The sequence below is a fragment of the Python bivittatus genome, unplaced genomic scaffold, assembly GCF_059951505.1.
Source record: "Python bivittatus isolate LINGU-HERP-01145 unplaced genomic scaffold, Pbiv_v1 ctg000020_np1212, whole genome shotgun sequence".
NCBI lineage: Eukaryota > Metazoa > Chordata > Lepidosauria > Squamata > Pythonidae > Python > Python bivittatus.
The window spans coordinates 131210876-131230578 of NW_028277030.1; the positions used below are offsets into that span (position 1 = coordinate 131210876).

Sequence of the window (19703 nt, forward strand, 5' to 3'; positions counted from 1 at the left end):
TACAACCAGGTCGGCCCTCTCATCTTGTAATGGTATGGAGGGATGACCTTGGGAGGAAAAGCTGCAGCCTAGACAACATTCTGATAAATGAAATTTGAATCCGAAGGATGGGTGGAGAAAACATCTCAGAAGGGACCCTCCCTAGTTTTTGAGAGAGTGAAAGTAAAGGACAGGAGAGGTACTTTCAGACTTGCAAGTTTCTGTTAATGTAACCTTACAATAAAGAAAGAGTTAGTACTCATGGTTGTGCTTCTTGCCTGGACTACCTCAAAGGGCTAACACATCTATAATCAAGTTGTGGATGACTGAGCTTTATTACAGGCCAACCTGGCATGAAATAGAGGTAGTCCTCAACTTGCAACCACAATCCCACTTCTCCCATTGACTTTGCTTGTCAGAAGCCTGCTGGGAAGGTCACAAATGGAGATCATGTGACCCAGGGATGCTGCAACCGTTGTAAATACATGCTGGTTGCCAACCACCCAAATTTTGATCATGTGACCATGGGGACTCTACGATGGTTGTAACTGTGAGGACTGATTACAAGTCACTTTTTCAGTGCCATCATAACTTCGAATGGCTGTTGAACGAACGGTCGTAAGTTGAGGACTACCTGTATCACCAGCCAGAATCCAAAGCCACCAAAGTTCCAGAGACTAGACCTTGTGGCTGAGTATAGGGGGCCAGAATGTAGCACTGGTCTTAAATACTGAGGCTGCCTTCCCCAAAAGCGGCCAGCTCCATCTCCTGCCATACTTCCCCGTGGCTGTCACCACAGCAATGCTCCCCTGCCCTCTCCCCATCCTGCTCTCACCCTTCACCTCCCCCATCCCCAAGGTAAAGGGGCCCATCCAGCTGCTCACAAACAAACAAGAACAGGCTCTTGCCAGGTTAATGACATTCTGGCCTGGCATTCACCTGGGCATGCCCTCCATCTACATCACCCAACTGTAAACCTTCCTCCACTCTAACCCACTCCCCCCATCACCTGAGCAGCAGAGAAGCCTCACACCCAGACAGCCAGGCAGGCAGATGGTCTCTCACACACAAGCAGCAGGAAGGCCCAACCACAACTTGCTTGAACACCAACTACCAGTCCATAAAAAATCTCTGCCAGTCCAGATATTCTCAGTCCAGGTGCCAGCAACCAAGATGACAATCAAATACCTCTGGCCTGGGATCTCTGCCACAGTGCTGATCCTGAGCCACCTCAGTCTGAAGTCCTCACAGAAAGGTGAGAGGAGCTGCCCAAATGGCCACTGTACCATGTGGCCAATTATGTGGCAGCCACAGGACACAAGACAATTGACCTGCCAGACTGCCACCTTGCTCAGGTTCCCACTGCTGCTGGCTACGTGGCCATCCGAGTCCGCGGCTCCCCCAGAGCTCTTGCTGCCAGGGTGTCACAGCTACACTACCCTGCTGTGTTGCGCTGGCCCAACCAACCTCCATCCTATCTCCAGCAGCAGTCACAAAATGGAGGATGAAAAGCACACCCTTGCTCTCCCTCCATTTGCTCCATTGTACTGCCATGACTTCAGGAGCCAGCCCAATATCTCTTGTCAGCCTGAGTAAAAAACAGTTGATTCTTGGTGCTGCCAAGCTCCATAGACTGCCACACACCTGCATCAGAGTTTCTGAGATGTTATGTATCTCTATTTGTTTTGCATTAAACTGGCCTTAATTAACAAATCAGAGGAAAGGTGAACTGGGCAATGTTGAGTATGCACAATATATAAAAAATATTTTGTTTCAAATTTGGAAAAACTGAGCTACCACTCATTTTGACTGTTAGATGAAACATTTTGACTGTTAAATGAAACCATTTTTTTCCGCCACAGAACAGTGAAGAATTAAAAAAAGCCCCTTGCTCTCTTATTTTTCATCCACAAATATTGGTGGAATGGTAGTCTAAGTAGTGCATAGTAAATAATATTTATCCATCCTATAGAAAAATTAGACAAAGGGTAATTTAAACAATTAAAATAAATACCCATGGCAAATAAGATTAAACATCCTTTAGAAAGTTTAAACTTGCCTACACAAATAGCCAGAGAAATTACTCTAGGAAAGAATTAATGGATTTACTTCAACAAAGCTCATAAACATCTAACTGCAAAAATACATCCTGCAAAATTTAACTAACTCCAACAATGGCATCAGGAAAGAAAACGTACGGCTATCGGTTTGCACTGTAGATGGTTTGGAATTAAAAAAAAAAAGGACTGCAAACTTCAAGAAAGTTTATTTGGGCATGGCATTTTTTGGCTTTTATTAAAGCAACACCTCATTTTTCAACTATTTATGTGATTCTGAAAAAACACAGTTGCTTTAAGGAGGCAATTCAAATTTAATGAAACTCTTACAACCTGCTACACAGTTTTTTTTCAGGCTGATGAAGATATGCGTAAGCACATACACAGACATGCATACACATAAATATACAGTACGTGACAAGGGCTCCCTAAACATAGCAAGTGAGCTTGTAATGCATTTAAATACCACTTATAATCCTCTAAATTACAATCACCTGGAAGAGTAATACAAATCTTTTCCATAGTTTGACTACTCAAAGCTTGCAGTTACAATAAGCATTCTGAATTCCCTTTATGTAAACATTCTTTATCTTTAAGAAAAAAAGCAGAAAATTAAATTTTTAAAAATTAAGATATAATGAGGACTTACTGAAATGGTCTGGTGATCCCAGAGTGGAAAAGACGCATGTCAGAAACTGAAGGCGCACCTGAACTTCTGCACTATGGCTGTATCTATCATTGAAATTATTAAAAAATTTAGTAATCCTTAAGACAATTTAACATTTTTTCAAATTAAATCAGTATAATACATTTCGCTGTCTTTTACGAGCGTTGTCCTAATCCCATTATCAGATTACAAATGCTTATTACAAATGTAAAAAAAAGGTAAAATCGTTCGAGTCAACTTTGACTCCTCTAGACTTTATAGACATCCATTCAGGTTTCTTGACAAAAAAAGGTAGAGAAACTAAAAATTCTAAACCAAAAAGAGAGTTTTAATTTGTCAATTGTAAAACTGATTTTCAGATCATCATTTGAATTAAAGTTAAAACTAAACATTATCACAGCATTCAGACTTTGTTTCATCCATGCCTGGACCAGCAAGTTTTTTCCAGTTAGCTAGAATACAAAGCTAGCATAACTACATGCATAATAGTGCAAATATAAAAATGTAACTCTTTCAATTCTCAACAGCTCAAGATTGTTCTATTTTGGAACTTTGGAAGGGTGGCACCATTTTTCAGTTACCACAATGTCCCAGCTATCTGTTCTCCACCCAGTAGTGCCTCTCTATGAAGCTTCTCTATCTCCATTCATAGAGAATACCCCAACCACAATGCCCTCATTCTTTTCCTTTAATTTCCAGACTATCTCTTTACCTTTCTTCTACTCTAATATAAACATCCCTGAACATAGACAATTTCAATCCACAGACAGTGCTCAGTATAAAATGTGATATAAATTAGTCATGATTTTATGGCAGAGGCAAATATTGGTGAAGATGGTGCCTCAATATAATTTTATTTGGTCAATGCCATCTTAAAGTGTCAAATTCTATTTTGCATCAGAATTCATTTTATTTAGTCCCTTTTTCCACTCACCAAAAGAGCCAGTATGGCTCCAAAGAAAAATGGGGAAGTGAATAGGCATCAATAAATCAGATGCTGAAATGATTCTGACTGATCAAGAGATTACTGTGGTCATGTGGAAATGGAGTTCAGCAATGCCCAGGGGAAGGAACAATGGTGGTTCAAAATATCAGATAATGAATGGACAAAATAACCTTTTCCTCCAAAATCATACTTACAATGTGTGTTTATGCCGTCCTTCTCTGACTGCTTGAATGTAGTGTATCAAATTATCAAAGAAAAGCTTCATCATATTAAGTTCTTTTTCAGCCCACCTGTTTTAATATAAGAGTTCATATCATTTAATGGGAATTATAAAGAAAACCCATTGCATAAATCAGTTTGTGTGTGTGTGTATTCATGTTCCAGTTAATAAGTTTTCCTAGATACTCATGTTTCTTAGATCAAAGGTTGCTCTGCATGATATGCCATAAATATATCTACTTTTTTGCATGGCAATTATTCCATTCATTATTTATTGCATCCACTACTAGGTCATCATATGGCAGGTTTTGCCTTGTGACAGCATGAAGGAGTCCATGCCTTTTTCTGAGTCTGTCACATATCCACACAAGCACCCAAAGACTTTGTTTTAGCTTAACTGGTAAGTAGAACCTAAGAGTAAGAGAGATAACTTAAGAGTTCTATGAGAAGATATATCCCACAGGAGAAAAGGAGGATGGCTGTTAAGCAGGCCAAAGGAGGAGATTCAAAAAGCAAAATGTCTGCTGGATAAAAGAACAAGGAGGTGTGAAGGCTGGCAATCCAAGAAGAATCCAGGCAGCACTGGCTGTCGAAGATTTATTATTAGTTGTACTAAAGAGTGTTGATGGGTGGTGATCTTAAGTTGGACTGGGCAGTGTTCTCTTGGTAAAGAGTTGTTTGCTCAAGGAGGGGTTTGGGGGCAAGAATCCTGCAGCATTTGTGAGCGGGAGGATCTGAAAATCAACTGAAGAATTGGGTACCATATTGGCTAATATATTTAGCCCTTTCTTAACTCTAAATCGAATATAGATCATTTCAAAATAGAACAGTGTACATATATGCTAAGGTCCATTATAGAGGTACAGAATACTTATGCTGCCATCAAGATTATGTGCCATCAAGTTGTTGCTTACTCCTAGTGACCACATACATAGATGCTGCATGCAATTCAATAGAAAAAAAATCCAGTTTCCAAGGCATTTTAAAAGTCAAGCTTTGGCAGGTTATCAGACAAGTGGAGCAGAGTATGTAATCTAGTTGTAAATATAACTCTTACTAAGAAATTATACTGAAAACGTAATTAAAAATAAGAGAATTGAAAGTAAATGCTGTTTGATGTCTTAATAAGAGAGAAAAATGCATCAAGAGGTGTTTAGCATCAATTCCTATGAACTTATAAAAACCCATGACATTCCTCATCACAGCTTAATCCTCTATTACCAAGACTGTCAACACTTTCATTATTTAAAAAGATCTTATGGATGCAATTCAAATAAATGTGGAGTAAGTACGTGCTAATAATGTGCCACACATGACTGGCAGAGGTGCAAGCTGATTTCAAATTTCCTATTATTATTTCCTTAAATAAATTCCTTTATTTAAGGAATTTATTATTTCCTATTATTATTCCTTAAATAAAACCACAATAATTATTTTCAGGGTTTTATTAGGTCAGGGTTGACTCCTGGCAACTGCCTGGACTAGTCCCTGCAGTTTTCTTGGCATTCCATTTGTAATTAAATGAATCAGCAAATTCTATGAACTTACCAAATAGAAGAATGTATAAAATAAAATGAAATGGCTTTAAAATTCTTAGAAAAATGCAAATCACTATGCCTAAGTTAATATTCTTCCTATTACATGTTCCTTGTCTCCCTAATTAACATTTTGTCAAACTTTTTCTGGCAAATCAGTCTGAATATATTACCTTTGAATCACACAAAGTTTAACATCACCTACTTATGATTAAGGAGTTACTACAGTGAACCTCCTTTAACGGTGCAAAGATAACATCAGATTTAATACCCAGCTTTTTCTCATGCCAAGGCATCTGATGTTATATTTTCAATGCATGAAGAAGCCATTTTGTAGCACTCCCATGTTGCAAAAGTCAAAATGGAGTAAAGGAGATAACTAAATGACCTATACATAATTTAACACCAAAAAGGAAGGGACAGTTCAAGGAAAATGAAACATACAGATTGTTTGAAATCCTTATGAATGGCTAACTATGGATTTCCTCATCTGAGTAGAGCAAAGGAAATGTGAAGAGAGGCAACTGATTTTTTTTTTTTTAAATGGCAAAGCGCTGGAAAGGATAGCTATAAAGAATGAAATATTAAAACATTATAAATTACAGTAAAATGTTAGAAGAGAGTGAGGCTTAAGCAATCGATGTTTGAATTTCAAAAAGTAATTCTAGATCAAGAGGAATCCTTAGCAACCTTCCCCACATAGATCCATATTCAGCCTCTGCTATGACTAGGTATTTGCACTTACATTGTGATCCAATGCGTGTCGTAACTGCTCCCAAATTGTTGAAAGGTACCAAATAATTTTGGAAGAAGACGAAGAGAGACTACAACTGATCTAAGGAACAAAAGAAAATTAGGTATAAATCTTGAATCTGGTAGTCTTTATTCTATAGCCTCTACATTAACGTTATCATATGGCTATATTTAAAGAAAAAATACCCAAATTATTACAGAAGCAGTAATACCTGCAGTTTAAGTTCATTTACCTGTTATTTGCTAAATTTTCAAGACAGCCTTCGATGAACCTCATTCGAATTTGTCTATCAGTAAACCAACATACTAATGAACATAAAAGCTTCTCTGCTTCATTTATTAAACCTTCGGAAAGATGTATCTAGGGCAAGTAAGAGAAGAGTTATTGACAATTATTATTACTTTTTCCTTGGAAAATATTCTTGTGTGATATTTAACTTACTGCATCTTCATCCTGGACCAGATCCCACAAAAGGGTATTTCCCTTCTTACAAACATTATCCAAGTTAATATCTGTCACTGCGTTGCTGTTGTACTGGTGCTTATGAACTGCTGGCCCTGAGCAAAAAACAGGTGTTATTAAAAATATGGAACGTATATCCTGACTTGAGTGGACTCTGTCCATGAATGTAAATAAGTGCTAATGTACAACCCTACAAAGTTGAAGCAAGTCAGGACATGGGGGGACCAAATACAGGCAAATGCAGCTAATTTTGTTTACTAAAATGCTACAATAAATTGGGAATTCTTCACCTCTTCAAAATTTATTATGAACCACAATGGTACAAGCATTATATGAAACTTTATAGTTTTTTTCCTTTCCTGGCACAGTTGTATAGTTTTTAAACAACAGATATTATGCACAGCTCATTTTCAGAAAAAATAAACCACCAAAAAAGTGTAACATATTAATATTTACATTATTTTTACTGGAAAATCTTAATAGCATCTGCAAAAGTGTTTTGTACTTGATTTGCTTTGTACTATAACACTGTATAGCAAGAGCTTATTAATAAGGCTGTGTAATGATCCAGATTCAAAAGGAAAAAGGTGATATGGGGCATTCACATTTACAGCTGTCAATGACTCTTTATACAAGCTGTGTCTTTTTCTACACTTGCAAGCAAGAAAAAATATATTAAAGAGATGCTGATGGGTGCAACATATGGGCCCATACATGCTCCAAATCTTTTCTTGTATGCAGCAGAGCTCCATTCCATTATCCCATATTCAATCAATATCCACAAGGATTACTGGATGGGATCATATCACTGCAATCCAAACCACAGGGTTTTTTTCTATATATGTCTGGGGCGTACACATGCCTAACCTTAACCTACATACAGCTTTAATCTAACATAGGGTGTGTGATAAAACATCTTTATTTTTTATTATTTTCTATTTAATTGGAATCATATCTATCTATCCCTCCCTCTCAAATTAGGAGAAAGCAGCATGTATTAAAACAAGCATAATGAAAACACCTAGAAGTTCAAAACAAGGCAGTAATTTTAGAGCTGCAGGCCTGATACTACTCCAGCCTTTAGATAATATCCAAGAAGATGCTTGAGTGACATGTTTTTTTCTTGTAGTTTCAGATGGCTACATATTTTTAACAATCCCTAAATGCCCTTATGCTATACTTACTTTCCAGTGGAAGCTTGCTATTGAGATGCAGCATCCTTAGGTTTTGGTGTTGGTATTGTGGTGATTCCTAAATTGTTCTAAGTTTAATTTTATCTAGAAAATTCTAATTTTGAGTATGTAAATAACCCAGTGAAATTTTGGCAATAGGCTGGAATATAGTCAAAGTACTACTACTGAAAGCCAAATATATTTCTTAAACTTTTTGAAGAACTTCTATTGGTTCAATGATTTTATTGTTTTATTTTAAAGGTAAAATTTTAACACCTTTATCTTCTTTTAAATTCTAAGACAGGGAATACCCTTTTACTTTTACATAAATAAAAAAGGAAATAGTTCATAAAATTCTGTATCAGATTAAAATATCTGGGCAAACAAGGTTTCTGCCTGATGCCAGAAAAAATGAAACTAAGTACTAAGACTGCCTCTATAAAGATTATGCTCTATAACTGGTGTACCACTTCTGAAAAAGCATTCTTTTGTTATTAATAGCATGCCTCTGATAAAGGACACTGATAAATCAGAAAAAGTAGTTTAGCTCTTTATAGATTTTGTTGTTATTAAGTTATACTTCACCTTTGCATTTATGAATTGTATTCAATTAACTTTTAATACAAGTAAAATTTAAAACAAAATGAAGCACAATTATAGCATTATTTATAGAAATAAGTCCAACAACATCCATTCTTTAATAAGCTAGCTTATTTTCTGAAGACCTGCTTGAATAAAACTATTTTTGCCTACTGTCAGAAGTACCAATTTGTAATGAAGTATGAGCTTCCTTGGCAAAACGTTCTAAAACCTGAGAGCAACCAATGAGAAAGTAATCTCTTATGTTCCCATCAAATGTCCCTCTGACAGTGACAGGTCATGTTTTACCAGAAATTCTAAGGTCCATAGAGATAATATGAACTAAGGGCTGCTCCCAAATCATAGAATTTTACAGGTTGTAACAAACACTTTGAAATGTATCTGCTAGCTGATTGGCTATATAGCCAGTTAACCTTTAAAAAAAAAAAAAATACTGGAGTCATATCATTCGTATAACCTGCTCAAATCAGTAGCCTACAATATTCTGTACAGGCACCACATGTTTTAGTCTCACATCTTGTGCTTTTACTAGCAGTATGCACATAGAGATACCATGTCAGTGATTTAAAAAAAAAATACATGTAGGAAATGTTTCATCTGACAATGTTCACTGTTTTTCTGTTCTACAGCCAAACTAATCAAGCCTGCAAAATCTGTAACACGAAGACTATGATTATAGTAGTAGAAAGGTCAGCAATTTCTAGGACACTATCTCCACCAATCCAATGTTATACAATTTTGTTTTATTTATATTTTCAGGGATTGACTGAACATTATCCTTGACTTAATGAGTTCTTACCTTGGCTGAGATGTTCATGATAAATGGAAGCAAGATTTGGAAGATGCTGCTGAAGGTGAGATGTTAGTTCAGCATGTGAGTTAATCTGTACTAGTTCTTCTTCACATCCCGATTCTTCCCCATCAAAATCTGCCATATTTTTCTCCGATTTTGCACTGACTTGAGAACTGCTACAACTGACATCATCAGCACTTAACATATCATCAACCATGTGTCTACAACATAAAAGCGAGTATATACTAACTATAGCTTTTAGTACATGCAAAGTATAGAAGAATAGCACTTTTACATAAGCAAAGGGAAAAATGCATATTGGCCAAGGAAAATCTTTTTTTTCTTGGTAACAATTATGTATGTGAATGCATGGGCAAACTTGCATGTAACCATAAACGTAGCTTTCTATGGCTCTGAGACAGTAACCCATAGTACAGACCCCAGATGTCAAATCACTGTAGCAACTCCTTCTACAGAGCTGTCTTTAAGCCATTTTTGAAGTGGCTAGCATGCCATCAGTTCTGGTTTTTGGTTTTTTGTATTACTATTTTAGAAACAAAAAACAGGTTCACTGCAGCCTGATACAGAGCTACCACATCTGTATGAGGAAAATTAAGCGCTGCTCTGGGTGAAAAATAAGTGAAGCAGAAGAAACAGTGCTTGAATGTTTCCACTCTGTAGCAGTGCTGTTTCCAATTCTCATTCTAAATCCAGACACCAAAAGATGACCAAGTTCTTTGGGAGAGTATTCCATTAAATTTAAGCACTGTGCCATTTTTTACTTCGTTTTACGCTTGCCTATGTTGTTCTTTTAGTTGGGGTGTGTGTGATGTTATTCGTCATCATTTTAATCATATTGTGGATGTTTTAATTTTTGTTATATTACGTATTATGAGCTTCTGAGACTCATTATATTGTGGTGGGGTATAAATAAATAAATACAGAATATACCCATTGTCCAATGCTAGCAGAAATAAAGGAAAAGCATAACAATAAAAACCCTATTTTTACTCAGTCTTCTCTAAGAAGAGAGTAAATGAAGAACAGGGAAAAAAGGCAGCTTCCAATTGATAGAAACATAGTCAAGAAATACCTATTTACTTGAATAAGCTTAAATCTGCGAGACCAGAGAATGGCTAGAGCACCAGTAGAGCTTGATAAAGCTGGCTAAAATTGTATATCTTATTTTTCAGAACCCTAGTGAACAGATGAAGTGCCAAATGGCTGGAGAAGGGCAAATACTGCACTATCCTAAAAAGGGAGCAGTTGACAATGCAGTTAGATGTTGATATCTGGTAAGACCCTAAAACAAATCCTATAGAAATCATTCTGTAAGGACCTTGAAAAAGATGCACTGATCTCCAGATGTTAGCATGGATTTGTGAAAAACTGGCCTTGCCAGCCTACTCTTACCTCATTTTCTAATTGACTAGCTTTCTTAGTAAATTGTGGGAATGCTGTAATATATTAACTTTAGTAAAGCATCTGACAAAATACCCCGTGACATTCTGATTCACAAGCTAGTTAAGTATGCCCACAGCATACTCATTAAAGATGCCTCAAACTAGAGGTATAAGTGGGTTGTTGCATGATTAAGTTCTGGATCCTGTGCTCTTTAACATTTTTATTAATGACTTGGAAGAAAAGGTAGAGATGTTTATTATAATTTGCAGATGACAATATTCAACATGATCTTAACTGGTTAGAGCAATGGGCTGAAAATAATGGTTAATTTTAATATTATCCACATTAAAATTATGCAATTAGGTGCAAAACAGGGGTATCTTTGGCAATAACACTTGTGAAAAAGATTTGGGAATACAAGGTGATTAAGCAGAGTTTTAGACAGCCATCTTTTGTGGAGGCTAACTAGAGTACCCTCTTACTTTCCTTTGTTCTCCAAGGATGAAATCTTGGAAACAAGAGTTTCTTTTGTATACACATTACCTTGAGTCAGAACACGCAAAATAACATGAAATAAATTGTCCCATTTTGTCCCAATCTTGAAGCAAATTCTAGCATGCAGGATGTTCTGTTCTCAGAAATGGCTGCTCAAAGCTCAAAATTTTTAAACCTCAGACCATTTTGAATCACTCTAATTTCTTGTTCATGGCTGCAAAGATAGGATTTGCTGAGATTGCAGCACAAAAATCCAAGTACTTGTTTAGCTCCAAGTACTACGAATCACAGTGAGAATTTACATTACAGCTTATGCTACAAATAGTGCAAAAGTTTACAGAAACAACTAACAAGAATGGTTACAGATTGTTGCTTTTTGCAGTCATAATAAATCATACTTGGATATAATAAAACAATACACTGTATCAATAGCACACATCTCCTTCCTTTGCCCCAGAGCAGGTGATGCTCAGGTAGATTTCCATATACAGTAAAAGGAAAAAATAATAGTTTGTGCATCCAGGAACAACAACAAATGTAACTTTTAAAAAATTCAACTGAAGAAAGTCCAGTCACCTGCACTTATTGTTAAGCATTCCTTAAGGAAAAAAATATACACAAGAAAAGGCAAGAAATATCTATCAGGCTTCAGAAATACCTAGCATGATTTAAAAAAGAAAGGTAGTTGAGGTTGCAATAAATTATTTATTTCACAAGATTTTAATATTGCCCCAAAGACTGCTTATGTTCAACTGTGGAAAGATATACACTGTGTGCACAATTATTAGGCAAGTTGTATTTTTGAGGATGAATTTCATTATTGAACAACTACAGTGCTCTCGGTCAATCCAAAATGTTAATAAACCTCAAACCTGAATATTTAAGATAGTAAAAGTGAGGTTTTGGCTTTCTTAGGAGCATATCTGTGTGTGCACAATTATTGGGCAACTATTAGTGTGCAGAATTATTATGCAACTAAATGAAAAATGAAAATTCCCCCATCTCACTCATTTATTTTCATCTGTTAAAGTGAGAATAATAAACAAACTCAAAATTTACAAATAAACATTTCTGACATTTCAAACAAAAAAATCAGTGACCAATACAGCCACCCTTCTCTGCAATAACAGTCATAAGCCTTCTATTCATGGAGTCTGTCAGTTTCTTGATCTGTTGACGATCAACTTTTTGTGCAGCAGCAACCACAGCCTTCCAGACACTGTTCAAAGAGGTGTATTGTTTTCCTTCACCGTACATCTCCCGTTTGAGAAGGGCCCACAAGTTCTCAATGGGGTTTAGGTCACGTGGGGAAGGGGGCCATGTCATTATTCTTTCATCTTTGAGGACTTTATTGGCTAGCCACGCAGTGGAGTACTTCGATGCATGTGATGGAGCATTGTCCTGCATAAACATCATGGTCTTCTTGAAAGATGCAGACTTTTTCCTGTACCACTGCTTGAAGAAAGTGTCTTCTAAAAACTGGCAGTAGGTTTGGGAGTTGATTTTGAGTCCATCTTCAACCTGAAAAGGTCCAACTAGCTCATCTGTAATAATACCAGCCCATAGCAGTACCCCACCTCCACCTTGCTGGCGTCTGAGTTGGTGGAGCTCTGTGCCCAATACTGATCCAGTCACGGGCCCATCCATCTGGTCTGTCAAGAGTCACTCTCATCTCATCAGTCCATAAAACCTTTGAACAATCTGTCTTCAGATATTTCTTGGCCCAGTCTTGCCATTTCAACTTATGTGTCTTGTTCAGTGGTGGTCAAGGTTCAGCCTTCCTTACCTTGGCCATGTCTCTGAGCACTGAACACCTTGTACTTCTGAGCACTCCAGGTAGGTTGCAGTTCCGGAATATGACAGCACTGGAGGATAACGGGTTCCTGGTAGCTTCATGTTTGATTCTTCTCAAATCTTTGGCAGTTAATTTGCGTCTTTTTTTCTCAACATGTTTCTTGCAACCCTGTTGACTATTTGCAACAAAACGTTTGATGGTTCTGTGGTCACGCCCCAATATCTTAGCAATTTCAAGAGTACTGCATCCCTCTGACTTTTTACATTTTTTGACTTTTTAGAGTCAGTTAAATCTCCTTTTTCGCCCATTTTGCCTGAGGAAAAGAGGCTGCCTAATAATTATGCACACCTTGATATAGGGTGTTGATCTCCTTAGGCCACACCCTCCCTCATTACACAAATACACATCACCTGATATGCTTATATCCAATAAGGATTCAGGTTTATACAGCTTGGAGGTGGAAAATATGCATAAAAATGATGATATGGTCAAAATACTCACTTGCCTAATAATTGTGCACACAGTGTATCAGCAAAGCAAATTTCAGTATACTAAAGAAAATTCTGTTTTGTTTTGAGGCTTTACTGATGTAGAATTTTGAGTGAACATAGTTTCTTGTATTTTTATTCCCTTTAAAAGTAAAAAAATTATACAAGGAAGCAAAAGATACCTAAATGTGACTATTTTACATAACATATTCATGTCACAGAATTCAGTATTCCAAGTCATGAAATTTAGCTGCAAACTGGCAACAATTCAGACTTCACTTTTGCAAACATATAGACACTGAAAATAACTTACCCTTCATGATGATGGTGGTGGTGGTGGTGATGGTGATGGTGGTGGTGGTGGTGGTGGTGGTGATGGTGCTGTGGCCCAATAAATTGTCGGCAGTTAAATAATTCATTTCCAATTGCTTCCCCAAGGAAGTCCCCTGTGTGTGTGATACAGGAATCTTGAGAGCCCTGTGATATGTGAGCAGTACTCATTTCACCAGTCATATCATGATCAGTATTCTCTGTGTGTGAACAGGGATCTAGCATTCTAATTCTATTATCCACTGGTGGAACAGTTTCACTATTAAAAACATGGCTATTCCCAGATCCATTGCTTACACCACTCCTATCTGCTGTTTCCTGTCCATCTCCCAAGCAAATGCCTGATTGAGATTCTATTTTTCGGTTTCGCAAATCTACATTCCGGCTGTTTTTTTGGGAATTATGACTCTGGTCTTCATCTTCTTCCTCTTCCTCTTCCTTAAGAGCTTCAATGTCTGCAATATCTTCTGACTGCACTTCACTGCCTGGGCTTCCTGCAGATTGGCTTGCATGGCTAGAGTTTGCCTCATTGCTTGATCCGTCACTGTGACCACTGCTGCTACCAGGCCCACTGCTGCCATCTTCACCACTATTTGCAGTTTCATCAGAACTTCCCTGCATTGATTCCTATAAAAAAAATTAAAAGATACTAAATCCATATCCTGAATCACCAGAGAATCAGGGAAGGTCACATGCTGCTCACAGATGATACACTGTCCAATCTTATTCTAAAGGAAACAACAGCATATACAGTACTGTGCAAAAGTTTTAGGCAGGTGTGAAAAAATGCTGTAAAGTAAGAATATTTTCAAAAATATATATTGTAATTGTTTATGTTTATCAATTTACAAAATGCAAAGTGAGTGAACAGAAGAAAAATCTAAATCAAATCAATATTTGGTGTGACTACCCTTTGGCTTCAAAACAGCATCAATTCTTACACTTGCACACTTTGTACACTTGCACAAAGTCAGGGATCGTGTAGGATTAGAGTCAGGTGTATGATTAACCAATTATACCAAGCAGGTGCTAATGATTAGCAATTTCATATGTAGGTTGAAACACAGTCATTAACTGAAACAGAAACAGCTGTGTAGGAGGCTTAAAACTGGGTGAGGAATAGCCAAACTCTGCTACTAAGGTGAGGTTGTGGAGGACTGTTTCATGTCATGGGTCATACACCATGGCAAGACTGAGCACAGCAATAAGACACAAGGTAGTTATACTGCATCAGCAAGGTCTCTCCCAGGCAAAAATTTCAAAGCAGACCGGGGCTTCAAGATGTGCTGTTCAAGCTCTTTTGAAGAAGCACAAAGAAACGGGCAACGGTGAGGACCCCAGTGGTCGGCCAAGGAAACTTAATGCAGCAGATGGAAGACACATCCTGCTTACTTTCCTTTGACATCAGAAGATGTCCAGCAGTGCCAACAGTACAGAACTGGCTGAAACCAATGGGACCCAGGTACACCCATCTACTGTCTGGAGAGGTCTGGCCAGAAGTGGTCTTTGTGGAAGAATTGCAGCCAAAAAGCCATACCTCCAACGTGGAAACAAGGCTAAGCGACTCAACTATGCACGAAAACATAGGAACTGGGGTGCAGAAAAATGGCAGCAGGTGCTCTGGACTGATGAGTCAAAATTTGAAAGAATTAGCTGTAGCAGGAGGCAGTTGGTTCGCCGAAGGGCTGGACAGCGGTACAAGAATGAGAGTCTGCAGGTAACAATGAAGCACGGTAGAGGCTCCTTGCAGGTTTGGGGGTGCATTTCTGCAAATGGAGTTGGGGATTTGGTCAGGATCAATAGTGAGAAATACAGGCAGATACTTATCCTTCATGTCATACCATCAGGGAGGCATGTGATTGGCCTCAAATTTATTCTGCAGCAGGACAACGACCCCAAACATATAGCCAATGTCATTAAGAACTATCTTCAGCGTAAAGAAGAACAAGGAGTCCTGGAAGTGATGGTTTGGCCCCCACAGAGCCCTGATCTCAACATCATTGAGTCTGTCTGGGATTCCATGAAGAGACAGAAGGATCTCAGGCAGCCTACATCCACAGGAGATCTGTGGTTAGTTCTCCGAGATGTTTGGAACAACCTACCTGCCGAGTTCCTTCAAAAATTGTGTGCAAGTGTACCTAGAAGAGTTGATGCTGTTTTGAAGGCAAAGGATGGTCACACCAAATATTGATTTGATTTGGATTTTTCTTCTGTTCGCTCACTTTGCATTTTGTAAATTGATAAACATAAACAATTATAATACATATTTTTGAAAGCATTCTTACTTTATAGCATTTTTCACACCTGCCTAAAACTTTTGCACAGTACTGTAAATCAGTGACACAAAAAACCCACAACCGTTTAAAGAACTTGCAGGAGAGGGGGGGAGTAGATTTACTTGGTCCAAAAGACACCCAAGTTATGTCAGGCATCCTGGGAAGAGCATTTTGGAAGACCATATTTTCTGAAATGGCCGATTCAATGGTTGTTGCCAACCTGAAGAAAGATGGTGAGAGTACTGAGAGAAGGACTTCAAATGAAGCTCTCAAGGCACAGGTAGACAATTCCAAATCTAACTGTACTTTTCACTTTAAATCTTTAAAAAGTCATTTGTTGTATAATTTTTAGTCCAAAATGTTGGTAAAATTCAATTGCATCTAAATATTTTGTTTTACTGATATGTTCACCAACCATGATTTATGAACTAAAATGGCTAAGTTTGCCCAACAGATTGCATATAGAGAAGCAAATCAAATAATGATTCAGTGCAGCGTATAAACCCAGCCATATAATTCAAACAGAGAATACATCTTCCATATTATCAAATTCTTCATTAATCTTTATTAGCTTAATTTGCTTTTTGAAGTTGTCATCACTGAAAAAATTACTATTGTACCTCTGTATCTGAAAGTCGCTGTTGGACATGTTTATTTCTGCTAATCAGTTGTTCTTCCATTTCAATGTCACTTCCTCCACTCTGATGAGTATCACTGTTGTCACTGCTTTGAGGGCTTGCTGCAGGTGACCCTATTTCAGGAAAAAAAAACCCATTCAGGTTCTTTCAGAAAATGTTAATTTTAATATAGGTTCAGTTACATTAAACTATGTACATAGTGTCAGCAAAAGGCTGTTGTGGCTCTTGCTATAAACCTTTGACTTGCCCTGCAACTAGTCTAACAGCTAATAATATCAACAGCATAACTGTAAGTTGACTTGGTGCTCTTGCAATGGATAAGAGAAATTAATAAATAAATTTAATCTGTCTAAAATTATTAAAGTATGTATGTGAACAAGCGAGGACTAGAAAGAGAATGCACCAGCTGCTTGAAATTTAACTTAGTTCAGCTGCATCTAAATAAAAGATGGACAAAATGAGAGATTACACATAAGTTCCTGAACAAGAAGATAATTCTATCATAATGCTTTTCTGCAATAACTTACATGGTGATGGAGCTGCTCTTCGGAGCTCTTCTTCCTCTGAAGAGGAAAAAAAAGTGAAGATAGCACTGATTATATACAGCCAATAGTAATATATCAAAATTGTGATTAAGAATTAACTAACGCTTCTGGAGTATGTTCTTTATTTTCTAGAGTATCCTGGCCTTTTCTCCCTGAAACTCTTATTTCTACTTTGGAACAGAGATGAAACAAGAAGCTTATGGTAATTAAAGAAGTTCTGTTTAGAGACTATATTACTCTCTACAATAATCCCAGCCATAAAACTTTAAATTTACTTCTTAATCATTTATGATGCCCAGGAAACAAATGCACACTCACCTTTCTTATTTCCCATTGGTAGGTTTGTACTAAGTAAAGATGCAAAAGAACTCTGTTTTGATAGCTGGGCCTTAGCTGCTAGAGCATTATTCCACAATGCTTTAATAAGCATAGATGCCAAATATAAAGTCTGTAAAAAAAATAAATTACAATGCTCAAAAAGAAAAATGTGTACTCTGTTATTCATAAATCATAAATGTATCCTATTCATAAATTCACAAATACTGTACAATGCAAAGTAACATTATCTCTTGGGCTCAAGTGGAATCTTCCTAATTTAAGTTTTTTCCCCCTATTACAGCAAAAAAGAACAGAGATGCAAATGTTGACCTCTAATCTAAGTAAATCTATGCATGCAAATGAATTTCCTCTCCCTCTCTTCAGAGTAAGGGCACCCAATTTGTTTCATCAGCAGTGCCATTCACTTTCACAACTACGTTCATATGTAATTTTGCTTAACTTCAACAAAACATATGCGGAAAAATTTTCAGCAGATTGTGCCATAGAAAACAGACTTTAAAATCATTTATTTCTACCTGTTCAGTATGTGCACTTGGATGGAGGATGGAAACTAAATTAAGAAGATGTCTGAGTGGTACAGGATCCAGGTTCTTGATCAATGAAGGAAACAAGTCATGTATATAGCGGCTACAATGCTTCAACTTTAAAAAGAAAGAGAAAGACGACTTATCAAGGGAAATGGCTTTTTTCCTTAACAGTAAGCATTTATAAGTAACTTGTTATAATTTGTATATTCTAAGGATGTGCAAAACAACTCATGCACAAATCATTCCTTTGCATGGAACAGCAGGGTTTTTTGGGTGGTTTGTGCCCAAACTGAAATATGATGTGGACCCAGATATGGAAAGAAATAAGGCTGTTTTGTTCCAGATACAGACCAAAATGCAGTTGTTCTAAGCAGAAATGTTTCAAAGGGGGGAACCACAAAAAACCCAAGGTGCAAGGGTTTCCTTGGTGATGATGACTAAAGGACAGTGAAGAAGGGAAGGTGAGGAGTGGGCTGGTCTGCGTGATATGCCACACTTGAGCAGCAGCTAAGGGAAGGCAGGGAAAGGTGGGACAATGGTGGGGAGATCACAGAGTGAGCAGGCTGGTGGGATATGCCATTCTGGATGCTGCAGTAAGTAACAGGTACAGAAGCCATGAGGCAGAGACAATAACAGCACCCTGGAAAGTAAGCATCCTTGTTTCTGATGAAGAGGAGACAGGGTTTGACCAAACTTTCAGAATACACAGGTTTCAGGTTTGAAACAGAACACATTTTCCATTTTATGAACACCCTGTCATACTCTTAGTTTTCATTATTGCCATGCTCTCTCTTTTAAAATATTTTGCAAAATTGTGATATAGTAAATAGAAACATATAAAAGATTAATAAAAGCATAAACGGCAGTTAGAGATGTAAAACATTTTAAACAAATGGAGAAAATAAGTCTAAGCTGAAATTTATTTAGCGCTGAAGTATCTAATTCAGAAAAGTAATTATAATGCTGGCTACACGTTCACTGATTAGTACGGCAAAAAAAAGATATTATCAAATTGTTTGAAATAAAAACAAAATGATACAACTGGAATTATTCCTATTTACAAAGTCCTCCCTTTCAAATTCAAAACGCCTGCTTTATCTATAAAAACGAAACCCATTTATTATAAGCTCTTTTTCAAAAAGTAAAACAACAACAAATTTTCATGATTTTTTTTCAAGCCAAGAAAAATACTAATTCACCACCATGCAAAGATTTTGGCATACTATATGTTTTTGCTTGTTTTTAAAATGGGTGGAATCTTTATCCAAAAAAGTTAGTGAAGATAAGCATTTGCACAATTTGCAATACTAAGGGGAATGTTTAGCAGTAATTAGAACTTCATATAGCAGTCTTTACAAACACAAGCTTTAAAACTCCTTTACTGCTAAACTACTTACAAGGATTTTTTTTTTAAGTCAAGTGAAAAAGTAGACACTAAGATGATCATGTGGAGTCATGCTCAAGTAAAAAGAGACTTTACCTTTGTCTTACAACAGAGAAAGGAAACACAGAGTGAAACATGTGAACACATTTGGGAAATTGCTTTCCATTTTTTGGATTCTGGTCTTAACAGTAACTATGCACTGAATGCCATGATATCTAATACTAATGAAGGTAAAGATTTATATTAAAGGGTAGATGCACTCAATATGCTACATTTAAACTGCTTTAATATGAAAAAT

General features: G+C 37.0%; 1 protein-coding gene across 3 annotated transcripts in view; it reads right to left on the bottom strand.

Annotated features, from left to right (window-relative positions):
* The window catches only part of USP34 (ubiquitin specific peptidase 34), a 170366-nt gene that overhangs the window by 113821 nt on the left and 36842 nt on the right, over positions 1-19703 (bottom strand). For all 3 annotated transcript variants that reach the window (XM_088149723.1, XM_088149716.1, XM_088149729.1), the window contains 11 exons: positions 18010-18135; positions 17474-17603; positions 17138-17173; positions 16593-16723; positions 13680-14323; positions 9191-9405; positions 6599-6714; positions 6390-6517; positions 6149-6238; positions 3844-3939; positions 2686-2768 (listed from right to left, as the gene is read on the bottom strand). In XM_088149723.1, coding sequence (XP_088005849.1) covers positions 2686-2768; positions 3844-3939; positions 6149-6238; positions 6390-6517; positions 6599-6714; positions 9191-9405; positions 13680-14323; positions 16593-16723; positions 17138-17173; positions 17474-17603; positions 18010-18135 — 1795 coding nt within the window. The remainder of the gene's footprint in view (positions 1-2685; positions 2769-3843; positions 3940-6148; positions 6239-6389; positions 6518-6598; positions 6715-9190; positions 9406-13679; positions 14324-16592; positions 16724-17137; positions 17174-17473; positions 17604-18009; positions 18136-19703) is intronic.